The sequence below is a fragment of the Aythya marila genome, assembly GCF_965140915.1.
Source record: "Aythya marila genome assembly, chromosome: 3".
In the NCBI taxonomy this organism is placed as follows: domain Eukaryota; kingdom Metazoa; phylum Chordata; class Aves; order Anseriformes; family Anatidae; genus Aythya; species Aythya marila.
Window position 1 is genome coordinate 110,262,616 of NC_139044.1, and position 15,970 is coordinate 110,278,585.

Sequence of the window (15,970 nt, forward strand, 5' to 3'; positions counted from 1 at the left end):
AAAGTGAGCCTGCTTTCTCTCCTTTAAAGGTATTATCTTAAGTAATGGGGGAATGTTATGATGTCTGCAATTGAAAGTAAGAAACTGTTATGTAAAAAAAGAGATCTCTTCCATTTTTTTCAGAGTATGCCATTAGTTATACATATAACTTGTAATTAGCCTTCAGGGTGTCTGACTGAGACTGATAATAATTTATGAAAAAATGCTGATGAAGACAAAAGGAGATGTATAATCTAATGTAATTGCTAAACAGAAAAACAGTATGGAGTGTTTAGCCCAGAACTGCGGCATGTAGAATTATAATATCTTACCATTCAAGTCATATTCCAGGAACAGTAATGTTGAGCTGCAGGTAGAGTCGACAGACAGTTCAAAGGAGTCCTTTTTATTTGATAAGTCTGTTCTCCAGGTGACATTGTACAAAGGGGAAACAGCTTTGAAAGATCCAGTCAAGGCACCAAATGATGGAATGTAAATTCCAGCAGGCAAGGACACCTTGAGAGGGGGGATCTCAATTTTCTGTTCGGGAATTGTAATTGTAGGGAAATCAAAATCTGCAATCTTATTAGCTACTTCATCCAGATTTATATGGAAACTGCCAAGAGAAATACTCTTTGGAAGAGTGAATTGAGACACAGTTATTTGGTATTCAGGTACAGTCAGCTCAAAATATGGTATCTTGTATTCTTCTAATGTAATGTAATTGGCTCCTACATCCACTTTGGGGAATCTTAGTCTTGGCAGCGTGGGTAAATTGACGTCAAACGGCATCATGTTTAGTGTCTGTGGAATTTTTATGTTGCGCAGGTCGATGGTGTAGGCTGGGACCTGCAGAGTGGTGAAAGGAACTCTGAACTCTGGAGTGCTGAAGACAGGACTTGGAACCTTTAGATGAAACTCAGGAATATTGAATGTGAAGCCATCGGTTAACTTATTCACAGGTATGGGGAAGAAGGTACCATCATCACTCTTTGTGTACACGAGGGATGCTGAAGCATTTAAGTATTGTTTTCTGTCAGCGCTGGTAGTGATGTCCAACTTCAAGATATCCCATAAGCTCTTATCAGCAATGGGACACTTCATTTTTTTGAGGAAGTCTATGTATCCTCCCAAAGATCCAGAAATATCAAACTTTACCTTTGATTTTTCATTTGATAATTGCATATCATGTCCCAAAGATAATGACTGAATTTGGCTTTCACCCTTCCAGCCAACTTTCTGGTTCACAGTATTGATTTTCATTAGGACAACCTGATTAATTGAGGCTATGTCTAGGAAAGAATTTGGCTGAGTGGCTTGAATCTGAAGATCTGCTGACATGCTCCAAGGAGCCATCTCAAAGGTTGCTTTGCATTTTTGAGACCCCGTTGTTGTGAAAAGAGGTGTATATCGTGCATAGTTTTTGCCATTGTGCTCCCAGACTGCATAAACACGTCGAGTAGATGCTTCAACTGCAAGGATTTCTTTCATTTCACTGTTCCAGAGTCCGTCTGCTTGGGAGTTTGTCTCAAGCTTGAGAGATGACCGGGCTCCATTAGCATTCAGGTAAGTGTTTGCCTCGTGGACCAGAGTGCCAGAAAATGAATTTCCAGTGTAAATTACTCCATCAATATTCCCCTTTGTTGATGATTCTACTGATAGGTAAGATGTAAGGCTCTCTAAAGCAAATTTGTGAGCAATTCCTCCCTTAGCACTGGTGCCATATTTAGGAGTATTAAAATCATACATTACTTTTAGCCCAGAGGAAAGAGTGGGTTTAGACTTAGTATTTCCAGAAAGCTCTTGGCTGAAATTCACTTTTAAAACAGGTGTGTTAATTTGAGCATTTGTTGTCAATGATGCTTCCATGTTTCTCCTTGTGAGACTAATAGTGCTGTCATGACCTCCTCCTAGAAATTTGTTATTACTCAGAGAGAGTGCTGTGGCCAGTTTCAACCCCCTTTTTCTTGTCAAGCTCGTTGAACCATCCAGCTTAAATTGTAGTGCATCAAAGACAGATGAAGATGAGATGCTAAGTTGCCCAGCAATATCTGACTGATTAAACAGACCAGCATTTGCAGTCAAAGTAATCACACTGGATTTAAATGAGAAGTCATAAGTAATATTTCCCATGGCAGGAATTAAGATGTGGTTTGATGGGCTATTGATTCTGAATCTAGGAAGCTTTAGAGTGCGTAGATCCTGTGGAACATGAAGGACTGGAAGTTCCAGAGAAGGTAATACTAGTGTGTAAGATGGTACTGAAAAGCCAATAAATGGGACTGTGAATCCTGTTGTACTTATTTCTTTTGGGAGCATGTAACCAAAGGCTGGCATCTCAGCAGTAAAAGGAGAAACCTCAACATTCACAATTGGAATGGTGTATCCTGGAATCCTGAAGGTCCGTGGCAGTTTGTTCAGTGATGTTTGTATTTTGTATTTGTCAAATTTTGTTTTGGCTTCGTTATATGACTTTGTGAGAAAATCTAAAGCTGTGTTTCTTCCTCTCTCAAAATATTTGTTGAAGAAATTGATGTATTTATTAAGTGCTTCATGCACTGTTGCTAAAGGAAGCGGGATTACATGCATGTCTTTGTTTTTCTCATACTGAGCATTCAAATTTAAATCAAATGATTGTCTTGTAGTCTTCAGTAAGTCCTTCAGGCCTACCCGTTCCCACAGTGAAAAATCTTTTAGCTGAGGAGTCTGGATTCCAGTATAGGGAACATTAAGCTGAGGAATGGTTAGAGGAATATTTAGGAAGTCTAGGTTGGCATCTCCACTCATTTCAACATGAGCTTCAATTCTGTCATCGTTGTTGCCAGCAGACATATTATGGGAATACCTGTACTGATTGAACCTGCCAGTAGCTTGCCAGCTGACCTGCTGAACGGAAGAACTGAGTGAAAGACCATAGTTATTCAGGAAGTCAATTTTGCCAGTCAATTTCATTGGGAAGCTTATTTTCACGTTTCCATCATTGTTCGTTAATACTCGAATTTCAAAAGGCTGTGCCAAGAAGAAAACTTCATTATTTACAGTCCCAGTAATCCGTCCATTGAGACGAGCATTGTGAGAGCCTGTTAATTCTACTTTCATTCCTCCAAGCTGGACTGTACCTTTTACATTCAGAACGCTACGCCCCACACGCTGTGACTCGATCTCAGACTGAATCTGAAGCGTTGCATAATTTAGAAAACCACATTCATATCTCACAGCTTGGCTGACTTTCAGGTACTTATCATTTATTCTATAGTCACCAAAGAATATAATAATGGGACCCTCAACCCTGAAGGTGGCATGTGAATCATGAGTGCCTTCATCGGAGAAATTAGGAGAAGCCCATTTCCAGTTTCCTTTACCATTGGAGGTAAATGATATATGTCCTGCTTCTACCTCTGTTGTCATATTATTGACGAAATCAGCCTGGCTGGAGAAGGCAGCTTGTGGAATATTCAGTCTGTGGGAATATGCTGTTCCACTCTGTATCCAAATTTTTCTTTGCAGCTTGACCATTAATTTATTCTGAAGTTCTATGGAATTTTTTGTTGTATAGAAGTTTGCTTTGGTTTCAGCTTCTCCTTCTACAGAAGTCCCTAAAAATACCAATTCGTTGGTGTGATCAACTTTAAGGAACCTGTGGTTGACCTTCATGGAATTTTTAACGTTCAGCTGTTTCATCTCAGGGGCCAAGAAACGTGAATCTGCAATAACACTAAAAACTAGGAAATCTAATTTGGATGTTGTTTGAGCTGAAAGGGAGGTCACAAATTCTGGACTGTTTACAGATGTTGTAGTATTATGAACTTCAGCTTGTGTAGACAGAGTGAAGAATGGAGAGGTAACTCTGAAAGCACCAGACAGCTTGCCAAATGTAGGGACAGTCACTGTATGTGGGATACGTGGAAGTTGGAACTCTGGTATCTTCAAGTCAGGAATCTGGAGCTCATTTAGATTTAGCTTTGGAACCAATAATTCTGGTATTTCAAACTGAGGCATTTGTAATTCTGGAAAAGAAATGTCAGAAAAAGGCATATCTCTCATCTTCAGATCTTTAAAATACAAATCAATTGCTGGCAGCTGAAAATCACCAGACATGAGTTGGTCTATTGTTCTCACAATCTGCAATTTAATCTCATTTAGGTCAATTGTATAAGATGGAACTTTAAAACTATTTAGAACAGTAAACTCTGGGGTAGTAAATTTCATTGGGATTTTCACGTCTTTTAATCTCTTAATATTTATCTCATAGGAGGGGATGTGCAGATCAGTCAGTGGAACAACGAAGTCTGGTGTTCGAAATGTTGCTTCCCGGAGACTTCGGAGACTGAACTCAAAGGCAGGTATAGTGACTATAACAATTCTTATTTCAGGGACTTTAAATCCTGTTTCAACAAACTGGTTTAAATTTTCAGCCCAATTTTTTAGGTCATACTCTTCAGCCAAAATAACAATTTTTTTAAAAGCTATGTTCCACTGTTCAGAAATGTATATGACAGCAGAATTGTAGAATTGGCTTATCTTCTGAAGATACCATTCAAATTCTTTGGAGATATCCATGTCAGAAATCCTCTCTCGCAGGTCTTCCAGATGCTCATTTACTTTGGCTTTCAGATTAGCAAATGTTGTTGAGTTTATGAGCTCTTTGAGCCAGTTAATTATGGCAGCAAGCTTGGTGTCCTTTAATTGTTCTATGTATTTTGAAATCACAGCACTAAAATCTTTCATATACTGTTTTAATGCTTCTGCTTTCTGTGGAAGTTCTAGATTTCTGAGCTCCTCATTTATTTTTTGTGTTACTTCTTGGATTTTCTCATTTGTTTTATCAACAAACTGGTTATAATCAAAAGACTTGAGTTTTTTTATAACCATGTCAAGGAACTTGTTGACTTCCTTTATCATCATTTCATAATCAAAGGTTTGCACTTTCTTGACAGCATCATCAATAAAAGCAACAATTTTATCAAAGTAGGTCTTCACATCAATTTTTTTCAGGTAGACAGTCAGCTTCTGGACAGTTTCTTTTATTCTGTACTGGTTAAGAAGTTCTGTCATTCTGTCCATTAAAAAATACACCTGCTTATCGATTTCATATTTTACAATCAGTTTATGTATATGACCTCGGAAAGCACTGATCTTCTCGGACACTTCATAATCCTCCATCCAATTTAGAATAAAGTCTTTGATTTGTTCAAGAACTTCTTTCATTTTTTTAATTGGCAATGAACGCTTCAATTTTTCTAAAACTTGTTTAACATCAAATATTTTAATCTGCTGTTTCAATTTTTCTGCAATGCGTCTGACATCAATATTCTGAATCTGAATTTTGAGTTGTTCTAGGCTTTCCTGTATTCTAGCAGTGATTCTGTATTCATCATCTACGTTTTTAATCCAAGCCATTGTGCTGCTTCCAATTTTGCTGGGATAATATTCTTGAAAAAAAATTTGTAATCTCTGAAGAGTGTCAACTACAGTCATTCTTATGTTATATTTGTTATCTAGAGCTGTTATTTTTTCAACTACTTGATCAAGAAGCTGTGCAATAAGTGCTTTAATGTCAAACTGTTCAAAATTGTCTTTGATGTATTGCTCAAGTTGTATCAGATAGACCTGAAGCTGAAGCAGTATTTCTTGAAGATTTTCCAGGGCTTTTTCCAACATAATTTGGAGATCATCAGATGTTATTCTGTAGTCCTTTGTGAAAGTAATCAAATTAGTTTTCATGGTGCTAACTCTGCCTTTCAGATCTAATTTCTCCACATAATCATTAAGGTGCTGTGGGAGTTTATCCAAAGTTGCCTTGTATTCTCTCATATATTGATCTATGTCAATGTTTTTCAGGTAACTTTGTACAGCCTGAAGTGAGGTTAGCATGGCACCTCTGATTTGCTCAAAGTAGACTGGTAAGTGTTCCAGGAGTGGTAGGTTAATAACATGCATATCTTTATTTTTATCGTACTTCACAGAGCCAGAGATGCTGAATTCTTGAGGCTCTGACACACTGCCCCTGAGACCTAATACGTCAATGATGTTAACTTCTTCAGGTGTGAATGGTAGTGTGATTGATGTATCCAACACAGAGAGATCTGCTAAAGCTCTTCCACTAAGTTCCACACCGGTTTTTTCTGCATCATTGTAAGCATTGAGATCTTGTGAATATACATTATTGTTCAGCTGACTTTTCAATTTCCAAGCACTGGACTGTTCTGATGGAGTAAAAAGCATATGAACTTTGTTATCAAGCTGAGTAGTGTATCTTCCTCTAGACTTGAAGCTGTGACTGGTAGATCCTCTGTAATCATGGGAGAAAGTGAAAGCAAGAGGCTCTGCTTTAAACAGGAATTTGCTGTAAAGGTCTCCTGTATGTTCACCCATGGCAATCAGCTTTCCATTACCATTGGTATGGACATCAGCAGTAACAGTAAATGGGGCCATAGTGGAACGCAGAGCGTTGCTGAACCGGAGAGATTTAGAATCACAGTTTGTGTTCATAGTAACTGAGGTAGCTAGTCCTGCTATATTGAGATTAACTCTGTGACTCACTGCTGCACCTTGAACATTTGCAACTGTATCTGTTTTAAAGTTTGCAGCTAGATCAGCATATGTAATAGTGTAGGTATGCCTTATTTCATCTGATCCATAGGCTGCTCTCATATTGCCACCCAAGTTCAGCTTCAGAAGCTCGAGGAGGAGTTCTGCTTTGTTGGAAACTTCAGTTTTGGTGTATTTAATATTATTGCTCAGCTTAGCTGTGAGTGATCTAGGCTGCAGCTGCAGATCAAAGCCGTGCTTGTGGAACTTGTCAAAGCTGAAGCTGTTGTCTAACTTTGAAGAAAACATTAGGGATAAACCAGGAATAGTCAAGTCATTTGAGTACTCCAGCTTAATCTCTTTGAATGACCCTTGCAAACTATTTGAGAACTTGAGTCCTTCTCTATTAACTCTGAAGTTTAAAACATGTTTATTGTCCATACCCAGAACTGTACTTTGATATTCACTTCCCAGCGTTACTTCCGTTAAGCTGACTCTTCCACCAAGATTGAATTTTGCATTGTTTTTACCATAGCGCCCAGAAGAGGATAGTGACATAGAGCCTCCAGCAGTATCAAGTTTGGCATTCATTTCACTCTGCATTGTTAATGGACTAAATTGCACATTTGTAGTTGCACTGCTAGCTAGACCATACTGATTAACATTGAGTGATGACTTATGTGCTGCTCGATTCCTTTGATCAGTCAGAGAGATATCAGTGTTGAAAACAAGATCCTGGGAATTGAGAGAACCTGCAAACAAGGCATAATATTGAGCTTGCTTGTAAGTGGCTTGATACTCAGAGCGAAGTGCTGCCATCTTCTTTGACAAAATTAATTCAAGCTTATTGACAGCTGCAAGTTGTCGATACCTCCCATTTGTTTCAGATGTCATTTTCAGCTGGCTATTTTCATACTTCAGTGAAGCTGTGTTCTTTAATAGTCCATTTTGTACATCAGAAACCGAAGTAATGGAAAATACATCATCACTGTATCTACCAGATAGTTGATTGGTAGCTTGCAGGTAAGGAGAATCCAACTTCAGATTTGATTTCCCTTCCAAAACCCGTCTCTTTTCATTGTATGAGCTTGACATAGTATAAATGCTTCTTGCAAAGACAGAAGCCACTTCCAGTTGCCCTTCCATCTTGACATTATTGATGTTCATGTTATTTGTTTTTTCAGAAACAATATCACCAGAAAATGAAAGCCGAGGACCCAGAGTACTGGATGCCATAAGTGATACAGTGCAGTTTGAAACTAGACTAGGTTCATAACTCTTTGTCCTAGACAATTTAAAAACTGAAGTTAAAAGTCTGTGCTTGAGGTGATTTTCATATGCACAGGTGAATCCATTTCTATTATAAGATGCTTCACCAGAACCTGAAATAGGAAAAAAACCAAAAGATAATGATGTAATCTATATCGTTTTGTCTTTAAGATTTTGTCTGATGTCACTAAGATTTTATGTTACTGCTTGAACTGCAGTTACTGTTACTATACCATTTTGTTTTAAAATAAAAAATGTTTTGGTTGATCCTGAATATTTCTAAAATAAATTATTTTTATATTTGGGACTAAATTTTCTGTGAATAAATCAAATCTCTATGTTGCTGTATGAAATATAATTACGAGATGATGAAAAGTTATGTCATGATTTAAAATTTATTTAACAAGATGGAATCCCAAGAATAGCTGAAACTAAAACATAGTTAACATTCCCTTTTCTAAAAATGTCATTTTTATCATATTTTATATGAGGTGGGAAATTGATAAGAGACTAAAGTTAGCCTGACCTTTTCCAATTTAAGAACTATCTTAAAAGAAAACTAATTTTAACATCTGCCTCGTCTGAATCTGGGCTAACTGCTATATAGTTATGGCAGTATATGGACACATATAAGTAATAAAACATACATGTTTGTGTACATATATATAGAGAGAGACAGAGAAAAACAAACTGGAGGCATACCTACACACGTCTGATTTTGAAAACACTTGACTTGTGAAATACACAACTGTTTATATGATCATGCCTTCAGTTCTAAAGAACTGTGCCTTTGATATGGAATATATTCTAAAATATATACCTTAAGTCTTTAGTAAATTATCTGAATTTACCTTTAGTGCCTAAATTAACGGCACTATTAACAAATAGTATCTTTAAAAACAAAGTGATTTGAGATTACACAACCTCTTTCTTTAAATAAGCAATGTAAAAATAAATGGGCTGTACCTGATACATATAAAAGAAAGTCATTAAAATAGTTTTGTCAGCCTTATGGTATTAGCATACATTCTTACCTTTCACATTGTAGGAAAGTAGCTCAAAAACTGAATCAGCATTTGTGGTGTAAGTAGTTCTTATGCTGGATGCTTTCTCTGTGCTGCTATTAGCCAAAGTGTATGCTCCTGTCCAGTTGTAATAGTTGCTGTACACATTAGTAGAGACCTCTAAAGTACCCAGGAGAGGCACAAGAAGAGGATAGGATTCTGGAACAGTAAATGCTGGGATTCTGTATTCCTGAGATGGTACATTTATTCCTATCGACTCCATTACCAGAGGAGGTGTTTTAACAGTTTGTGGCACCCTTATGTCATAGGATGATCTTCCACCAAATGGTAACGGAATATTAATTAGAAAACTGTTCTTATTGAAGATGTATTTGATCCGGCCTTCACTAGAAAATAAAAGTGATTCTGTTAAAAGCTGTGCAAGTCCATGACATATACACAGAAATGATTCCTACTATTCCCAGGATACTGGGCTTACATGGTTATATCAATGTCCCAACTTGAGTTTTAGAGAGAAATGTAATGATCATCTCAACATTTTAGAAGCACTCATATATCAGAATCTCCTGAAACCATTTTTGATATCTGATTTTGGTCAATGTTTTTTCCCCTTATTTTATAATCATGAAGACTGAGAGATCAAATAGGCATAGAATTATAGAATGGTTTGAGTTGGAAGGGCCTTTAAAGTTCATCTAATTCCAACCCCCCTGCCATAGGCAGAGACAGCTTCCACTAGACCAGGCTGTGAAACCTGTAGTCCAGAAACACAATATTTCCATAAGGCCTTGGATTAGAATTCAAACATTCCTGAGTCTTTGTTCAGAGCTCAACTAACCTTAGCTCACAGGTAGAGAGTGTCTTTCAAGGGGCCAAACATGCAATTGTTATGAATCTTGCATTTGATTTTACAATCTAAGAATCCAAATCTAAATCTGCCTTATGCACATTCTTGAAAAGATGTATTGGCATGAAAATGAAGGAATTTGAAAGAAAATTGCTGGTATACAGGAAAAGATAATTCCTCCATAAGTTGTGCTGCACTTCAGCAAGGTGTCATGCTGAGTACCAGAAAAAAATGTGATTATATTCTTTTTTTTTTTTTTTTTTTGGTGATATATTCTTAAAGATATGTATAAAAAGTCTCACTAGCATTAGATGTTGTAAGAACCTAAATTAGCAAGAATTTTTCTCTCTGATCACAAGCATTTCAAAAGTTTAATCCAAATATTCAGGATTTTTATTTATTTATTTTATTCTGAACAAAAATATATAAAAATGTAATAATTCCACCAGGATTTAGGACTGGAAAAATGGATTGTTAGCTGAAAAGTTTGTGGGGAAAATGTGTAGTTATGAAAAGGCAAAACAGGAGGAAACTTTGCCTTAATTTGTTCATGAACAATAAGCTGGCAAAGATGCTTTTCTTGTTTGTCTAACTGGTCTTTTATAATACCAAATGTTCTTTTTTACACTTAGAGCTATTTCCTAAGATGAAAATTAAGCAAACATTTTAAAAATTTGTTCCTTACATGAAATGGTTAAAAAAGCAACATCACAGAGAAGTAGAAATTCCTGGTATTCTAATGTACACTATTGGTAAGAATGTAGAAGAAAAAAAAAAAACATTTTCCTTGCTTATACTTAGCTTAGGAATGCAATGAAAGAAATAGACATGTAACATTTTATATTACTGCTGTGAAAGACGATATATGGAAAAACAACACTAAAAGATAAAATGCAACGCATCTCCCCATCTGTTTATATAACCCAATCTTACACTAGCTTCTTTAGTTCTTTGCATTAATTTTACTAATTTTAGTTCTTTGCATTAATGTTATTAATTTTATCAATCAATATTTCCTTGACTCATGAGCAAACTATACAAACATGATTTATCAGAGTAGTGTACCGCTGTGGGTGTACCACTGAAGATATTACCAAGCACAACTGCTCCTTGAATCCTTATGCATGAGAAGCAATATAGTATGAACACTATTTGGCAAGACCAATATATGCTAGAAACTGCAATGAGATCAAATTCTGGCAGGCACATGAACATTTTAATGACTGGATCCACTTTGGATGATTTATTGTTTAATTTCCTAGAGACAGAAGGAATATACTATTTATTTGCTGCTGGTCTCTCTTTTTGTTGGTCAGGCCTTACCTTTCAGAATTTTTTTAATATATTGGATGATTTCTATCAAATTTGACAGTAGGGTAAAAGTCTCAAGAGTAATTACATTCATACAAACTCTGAGAAATCCAGATTAGGTGGAGGAAATGGTCTAAAACTAGTGCAAGTATCCAGCCCATATGTGTACAACCATGGCACGTGCTGCCTCTGAGCAAGTGATGGATGGAGTCATGGTACTTATACTATACCAGTGAAGGTCAACCAGAGTGTTTAGGGGAATAGGGAGAACTGTCCAGTAGGACTGCACAGGCAAAAGTATAGATGTTAGGGTTATGGCCAAAGACAAGGTGTCTGTAGGGATGCAGAACACAAATCTATGTGAAATCTGTCTGCACTGGTTCTGTGACTCCAGAGTAAAGGTTGTTGAACAGTGTATTTTTGCTCAGTTCTCATTATTATGCAACACAGGACTTCAGGATGTATTCATTCGTATGCTGTAGGAGTGATTAGTGTAGATTCAAATCTGTATAATTTAGTCTCTCTTCTCCTAAAATTCTTTGTTATTATTCTAATGTTATGATGTTTACAACAATTCCACAATGCTTTATAAAATAAAATAAAATAAAATAAAATAAAATAAAATAAAATAAAATAAAATAAAATAAAATAAAACAAAACAAAACAAAACAAAATAAAATACACAAACATAGGAATAAATATCTGTTTTCAGTTTCCTGTGTGATTATCCTTATTTCTCTACCTACCTTTTCAGGAAAAGTTCTTCAGGAATGGTGATAACAGGCAGGTTAATTTTCTGAATGCTCAGTTCCTGCAGTCCACTTAGTTTGGCGTGTAGAGTCTGGGCATAGGGGACATCTTTTGAAGCCTTTTGCAGCCAGGTGTTTGTTGCCTGCAATGAGGAGAAAAGTTTTCCAAAGTAAAACAAAGTTTTAGGACTTTCAAACCCTTTGAAGTTATGTAAGTTATCTGAAAGCCAGCATAACTATTAGTATAGCACTAGGCATCTGATAAAATGGTTGGCTTGATCAAAGTTGAAAATATAAATCTTACTCAATCTGATGAGTGCTTTTACAAGTAGTACCCATTTTGTCTTCCTTGGGGGAGGCAAAAATTAATTAGGACTATGCGGTCATGTTGTAATTAATATCTACTGTAGGTTGAAACATACCACAATAAATTGTGATACGATATGTCGCATTGTCATATCCGTATGGGCAACCTTCTGATCCAGCAGTTCATTGGCATACTTCTCTAAAGTCTTTGGGTAGTCTGAAAAGTCCACTGGGAAGACAGAAGACATTCTTTTCACAGCAGCACTGGCACCTGAATTCCACTCTAGCTCAACTTTTTCAGAATCTGAAAATGATGATTTTAAAACAAAAGCGTAAAATTAGTATATTTTTGTTCTATTTAGGGGTATAGTGTAAACTAAGGTAAAAAGTTGTTTAAAAGTCTAGGTTGTACACATGGCTTATGTTTTTGCTCCTACCATAACTGAAAAGAACTCTTTCTGAAATTGTGTTTCCATGAGTTGTTGCAGATGAGCTCATCTGAAGATATCCTTTGCTGGGTGAATAATTAACCAATGCTTCAGATCTAAGTTCAGTTTGCAGGCGAGGAATAGAAATGGTGCCTCCTAACATCGCTTCTTCCATTCCAGCATATCTGTGAAAGCAAAATGTAAATACAAATATAAAACATTTCATTCTACGTTTTTACTGTTTCAGGAGAAATTTCAATATTTAAATCTAAAGTAAAAGCATAATAGATGTTACAAAAAATAGAATGAATAAGACTTGTAAACTTATTTATGAGTCGATTAATGTTTTCAGCTCCTGTCAGTTACTTTGTGAAATTTAAATTCAATTGTTATAATGCAGCTGTTTGGATGTACACAAGAATAATTCCGTATTATATTTCATATAAATCCGTAATACTGAAATGGATGAAAATATCTACCTGTCTGTTAATGCTCTACCTGAACCAAATTCTGAACTCAAGCTGAGTTCTCTATTAAGGATACTGAGTATGACCATGAATCAAGTAGAAGTAAAACACTTGACAAAATATATTATGCCACTGGGCTTCATTTTCCTTTACTCACATTTATTTTATCTCTGTAACTTTGTTGACTTGAGCAAACTTCTAATATTATGTTAGTGCAAATGAAAGGGAATTGAGGTCCCTGACATCTGTCCAAAGCTCCTACTGATATCAGAGGCAATTCTGCATGAACAGCAAAGACAAAGACTCCCTGGGGCACCATCAGGATCACAGAATTCCATGGAAGATTGAGGTTTATTAAAGAATGTGATCAGCTCATTTCACCATGGGCTTGTGAGGCAGACAATTTTAGAAACCCTGGCAGGCTGAACATTTTTGTTAGGTCCCCTGTAGATGTTCCCGGAAATATTCTCATCATGAAGCGTGGGAATTTTTACAGGAAGCTCTCAGTTATTTTTGGTTTTGTTGCTTATTGAGTGCTGTTAGATTCCTTCATGGGGAGATGTAATAACTTTTTTTTTTTTTTTTTTTTTTAATGGCTGAATATATCTAGTAAACGATAATACCTCTCTGAACAAACCTTGCCTTGTTTATATCCTTCGACTATCACACCTGCAATAACACTAGTACAATGTCATTCTTGTAATCATGTTTGCAAACATGGCAGAACTACCTCAAGAATCTTCCAACAGAAATTATACATGTGGCAAGAAGGATCAGTTGGTGTATTAGGTATAGTTATTTTATGTATATGTGATGCGTAACAAATAAAATAACATTTCAAGGGTTTTTCAAGCGGGTTTGAAGAATGAGTTTATATGTCTCTATACATGAATGTGCAATTTCTCCAAAAATGAGAGATTGTTTTCCAGAATTTTCAACCTTCAATATAAACTTCAGCTATCTTATCCAAAGGTATCTGAAAAACTCTAAGTGGTTTTCTGAGTTACCTTATTTGGCCAGTAAGAGTAACTTCAGAAATCTTCTTGTTATTAAAGTCCAAGACAAAGGTATATGCTTTCTTCCCCGAAGTGGATTCATCACTAATTCTGAAGTTTGTACCAAAGTCAATATCAACCTCTGGAATGTGGACATCACTGGTCAAAATCTTCCTGTCTCTATTGTACTTGAAGGTCAGTGTGGCTTCATGCTGTTTTACACCTGGAAAATATGTACTCTGGTTATTCACAACTATGGAGTCTTGTGGATTTTTCTAAAAAGGAATCAAAAACCAATCAACTGGAAATTATATCATCCTGAGGATGTAAGGCAACCTTTGATGAATCTCAGTTAGAAACTGGGTCATCTTTTTCTCCTCATTTTCTAAATCCATCGTGGACTAATCCTGTCACAACTTTGTTACTTAAGGTTGCTGTCTTCCTTTAAAAACTTGATTTTTATGCAGTTTTTCTTAATTTGAAAGCATTACTTTCACATTTCATCAGAAATTTTCAGGTATTTTTTTCTTACTTATATAGAACCCATTAATTTCTCCTTTTCCTTTCTTTCATTCACCAACATCACATTTTCATTTAAAATACATGAAAGCACTTTTTGGCATGTAAAATCTGCCTCTCATCATGAAGATCTTTCATTGGGATTGAAAACATGAAATGAAATGAAATGAAATGAAATGAAATGAAATGAAATGAAATGAAATGAAAGTGAAAGTGTTGGCCTATTTGGGAGTGAAAACAGTGTTATATTTTATACTGTAAATACCTCTATTGCAATTTATTCATGAAAGTCTTTTTCCAGTTCAATGACATATAGCTCAAAACTGAGCTAAACCATACTGATTTTTCAGACTCTTACCTTCTGCTTGGAGAGCAAATTTCAAAGTGTCTATCAGTCCATTTCCCTCTCTCTGTAGGTCATAGTTTGCACTTGCAGAGTATTCGTTCACTTCTCCCGTGGACACTATTTCAACTTCATATCTAAAGAAGGAGTAAACAGATGTCTTGTATATAACTAATTTTGCCATGACCACAAACAGGAGAAAACATACAATTCTCAATAGTTCTCTTTCTGAGCAGCTCATGTCTGTGATTTGATTATTTTTAAAGCTAAGATTTATATGAGAGTGTACTGTAGATACTAAGCCCTGAGAAGGGAGATTATTTAACACAAAATAGACATAGTCGATTTTTTTTTACCTGGTTTCTCCAGTCAAGGGATAATATGGAGCTGCATCTGTGGCACTGGCATTGGAGTACAATAATTTGGTGCAGAAATTTAGACCAGCAATGAGAGGCTTGCATGAAGTCCAGAACTCTCTGTTCTCAATCAGAGGTGGAATCTCTTCAGTTTTGGTTGGAGACACCAAATGTAATGTGTTGCTAGAACAGGAAAAGGAAAGTGTGCCATTTATTCCCAGGACAGGTGTTCAGAAATTATACATATTATATCTGATTGGTAAGGTTACAAAGTTACTTTCTGAATAAAAATAACTTACTGAGAAAGGGGCTTAGTGAAATAACATTTGGTAGTTAACAGGCATTCTATTGCAATAATTTAATGTGAGAGAAGAAAAAAATAAAAAAAAAACAAAAGGGAAGGCAAAAACACAGCTTTGAAAGTTCTCATTGAGTTCCCATTACCTGATACTGAGGAGTTTTGTTGGGGTCTTTGGAGCAGGAATGCTGAATTTCAGCTGTCCAGCTTTCACACTAACATGTGCTTCAATTCCAGACTCATGGAATATATTGGAATTCATCTCCACACCACTTCTAGCAAATTCAGGCATGTTTATTCCCAGGTGTGTTACAAACTCAACTGCTACCGAAGGTTTAGCAATGAGTTCTGCTTGCATCTATTTAATAAAACCAAAAAGATGTATTTATTTTTACAATACATATCCTATGCCTTTTACAAACATAATATCCTCATTACTGATAAACTAGAGGTAGGTTTTGTATAATTGATTTTGCTATTCAAAATAATTGATTCCCAAGTCACATCAGCTGAGGGAGCACAGAAGTGGTAACAGTCGTGTAGCAAA

At 36.0% G+C, this 15,970-nt stretch overlaps 1 protein-coding gene across 2 annotated transcripts in view; it reads right to left on the reverse strand.

Annotated features, from left to right (window-relative positions):
- Nucleotides 1-15,970, reverse strand: part of APOB (apolipoprotein B) — a 38,106-nt gene that overhangs the window by 5,663 nt on the left and 16,473 nt on the right. For both annotated transcript variants that reach the window (XM_082758106.1, XM_082758107.1), the window contains exons 18-26: nt 15,570-15,781; nt 15,126-15,308; nt 14,785-14,906; nt 13,920-14,130; nt 12,455-12,630; nt 12,134-12,321; nt 11,709-11,854; nt 8,814-9,190; nt 312-7,892 (exon numbers count right to left, since the gene is read on the reverse strand). In XM_082758106.1, coding sequence (XP_082614232.1) covers nt 312-7,892; nt 8,814-9,190; nt 11,709-11,854; nt 12,134-12,321; nt 12,455-12,630; nt 13,920-14,130; nt 14,785-14,906; nt 15,126-15,308; nt 15,570-15,781 — 9,196 coding nt within the window. The remainder of the gene's footprint in view (nt 1-311; nt 7,893-8,813; nt 9,191-11,708; nt 11,855-12,133; nt 12,322-12,454; nt 12,631-13,919; nt 14,131-14,784; nt 14,907-15,125; nt 15,309-15,569; nt 15,782-15,970) is intronic.